The 3,189-nt window shown below is 41.2% G+C and overlaps 2 protein-coding genes across 2 annotated transcripts in view; both read left to right on the forward strand.

Annotated features, from left to right (window-relative positions):
- On the forward strand, positions 1-428 carry SARC_04781 (hypothetical protein; the record flags this gene model as incomplete). Its single annotated transcript, XM_014301361.1, has 1 exon — positions 1-428. A coding segment is annotated over one exon (428 nt), but the record flags the coding sequence as incomplete, so codon positions are not given.
- A 1,411-nt stretch (positions 429-1,839) lies between these two features.
- Positions 1,840-3,189, forward strand: part of SARC_04782 (hypothetical protein) — a gene marked incomplete at its 5' end in the record, with an annotated part of 8,688 nt that continues 7,338 nt past the window's right edge. Inside the window, 2 exons of the mRNA XM_014301362.1 lie at positions 1,840-1,962; positions 2,915-3,091. Of these exons, the coding sequence (XP_014156837.1) occupies positions 1,840-1,962; positions 2,915-3,091 (300 nt within the window). The remainder of the gene's footprint in view (positions 1,963-2,914; positions 3,092-3,189) is intronic.

Below are 3,189 nucleotides of genomic sequence, written 5' to 3' on the forward strand. Positions count from 1 at the left end.
ACCACAACACCTACAACCACAACCACAACCACAACACCTACAACCACAACCACATCACCTACACCTACAACCACAACACATACACCTACAACCACAACACATACACCTACGACCACAACACCTACACCTACAACCACAACACAAACACCTACAACCACAACACAAACACCTACAACCACAACACCTACAACCACAACCATATCACCTACACCTACAACCACAACACATACACCTTCAACCACAACACATACACCTACGACCACAACGCATACACCTACAACCACAACACATACACCTACAACCACAACACGTACACCTACAACCACAACACATACACCTACAACCACAACACATACATCTATAGCCACAACACATACACCTACAACCACAACACATACACCTACAACCACAACCGATCGGATGGATAGCTGTGGCCCAGCGTACACTTACTTTGCAAAACGTTGAGTTGTAGTTAAATTCCTAGATACGGAATACGATTACATTTCTCGTCCACCTGCTTGGTACCGAGACCCTCGTGTACCCGTTTCATCTCTCACACGCGTTGACTGTGTGTGTATGTCTATGGACACCCATCTCCACACACGACAAGCGTAGGAAGATAGTGTGGCTGTGTGAACATTCAGAGTCACCATACCACGTTTTATATGATATCTACTGTTGTGGCTGTTTGGGTTGTGGTGTGTTATTTGCACTTGTGGATGGGTGTGGTTTGATATAGTAGACAAGTGAAATATAATGCTTGTTTTGTTTGTTTTGGGGGTGTTTTTGGGGTGTTTTTGCAGCGCAGCTAAGTCGTATAACTTCAGTGCACGATAAAACTTAAGTGTACAGGCTCAACCTGTGGTGTGTGTTTTTGTTGTTGTATACGTGTTGTAGTTGTTGTGTGTGTGTTGTTGTTGTGTGTGTGTTGTTGTTGTGTGTGTGTTGTTGTTGTGTGTGTGTTGTTGTTGTGTGTGTGTTGCTGTTGTGTGTGTGCTGTGGTGTGTGTTTTTGTTGTTGTGTACGTGTTGTTAGTTGTTGTTGTGTGTGTTGTTGTTATATGTGTGTTGTTGTTTTGTTGTGTTTGGTGGTGTTGTAGTTGTTGTGTGTGTGTTGTATTAACACATTGTCTCTTCGGGGTGTGTATTTGTCTATGATCTACTCCCGTTGTGGGTCGGGCTGAAGCTGAAGCTTCACACGGGAATACGATACTCTTGTATTGTAGTACTATCGACTGTATCCCGGGGTTGGATGCCTTACTACAAGGTTGTAGATGACCTGATATATATGATATGATCACTCACCTTCAACTGTTGCTTTATTGCCGTATACACGTTTAAATCTCACCAGATATATATGATATGGTCACTCACACCCAACTATTGCTTTAATACCATATACACGTTTGTATCTCACCTGATATATATGATAAGGTCACTCACACCCAAATATTGCTTTATTGCCATATACACGTTTGTATCTCACCTGATATATATGGTAAGGTCACTCACACCCAAATATTGCTTTAATGCCATATACACGTTTGTATCTCACCTGATATATATGATCAGGTCACTCACCTTCAACTGTTGCTCCAATACCATATACACGTTTGTATCTAACCAGATATATATGGTAAGGTTACTCACACCCAAATATTGCTTTATTGCCATATACACGTTTGTATCTCACCTGATATATATGGTAAGGTCACTCACACCCAACTATTGCTTTAATGCCATATACACGTTTGTATCTAACCAGATATATATGATAAGGTCACTCACACCCAACTGTTGCTTTAATACCATATACACGTTTGTATCTAACCTGATATATATGATAAGGTCACTCACATCCAACTGTTGGTTCTACAGGGCTGTGCTGAAGAATAACATTGGCAAAGACTTGTCTAAGATACCCATGCCCGTGATGATGAACGAGCCGCTGTCTATGTTGCAGGTGTGTTCACTATTGGATCAGATTGATATACAATTGCACGTTTGTGTCTCTTTGTGCACTTGTGTAGGTTACAAGCTTAGCCTGCACTGGATCATGGCACAATCAGTGCATGTATCTTTCTGTATGTGAACTTATTTCCGTGTATTAAGCTATAACCTACACTGGCGTCAGTGACACAAACAGTGTATATACATCTGTGTGTGTGTGTGGACCTTTCCCGGTATTACAAGTACATCAGCTAGAGGCTTGTCGCTTTGGAGACTTGCTGCGGTTACGAATACGACTTCGCGAGAGAATAACTGCCCACAAGTGGATCAGGGGGATAGACAAGTGTGTGTAACGGTCTGTGTGAGGACTTCTATTTTATCACAAGGTAGCCTACATTGGATTTAGGATACATACTGTGTGTGTGACTGTCTCTGTGCACACTTTTCTCTGTGTTACAGGTAGTCATGGTATAACATATAATACTTCCATTTCTATGTAAATATTCAGACTACACTTCTCTCCGTGTTACAAGGTAGCCTACACTGGAGTCAGGATACATACTGTGTGTGTGACTGTCTCTGTGCACACTTTTCTCTGTGTTACAGGTAGTCATGGTATAAACATATAATACTTCCATTTCTATGTAAATATTCAGACTACACTTCTCTCCGTGTTACAAGGTAGCCTACACTGGAGTCACGGGATCAAAATTGAATACTACCATCTCTGTGTAGAAAATCAGATGTTATTGTTGCTTGCAAATCTAGGTCATTCTAGGCCTATATGTGCATGAGTACATATATGCGTATAAGTACTTATGTGCTTATGAGTACATATAGACGTATATGTACGTGTATACGTATGAGTTCATATATGCGTATTGGTACCTATATGATTCTAAGATTTACTAAATATCTACACACTAATTACTTGCAGACTAAACACTATATATACACCTACACAGCGTCTCAGTGAAGACCTGGAATACTCACATCTGCTGGACAAGGCAGCCAAATGCACCACCACACACGAACGGATGTGCTACATCGCAGCGTACACAGTCTCTAGTTACGCCACCACCTACTACCGCACCAACAAACCCTTCAACCCCATGCTGGGCGAAACATATGAGCTGGACTTGGTGAGTGTGTAAGCATGTGTTTGTGTTTATGTGTGTGTGTGTAAGTAGATATGTTTGTGATATTGTATGTATATGGGAGTGTGTTTCTATTTATATAT

Source organism: Sphaeroforma arctica (genome assembly GCF_001186125.1).
Source record: "Sphaeroforma arctica JP610 unplaced genomic scaffold supercont1.282, whole genome shotgun sequence".
In the NCBI taxonomy this organism is placed as follows: Eukaryota; class Ichthyosporea; order Ichthyophonida; genus Sphaeroforma; species Sphaeroforma arctica.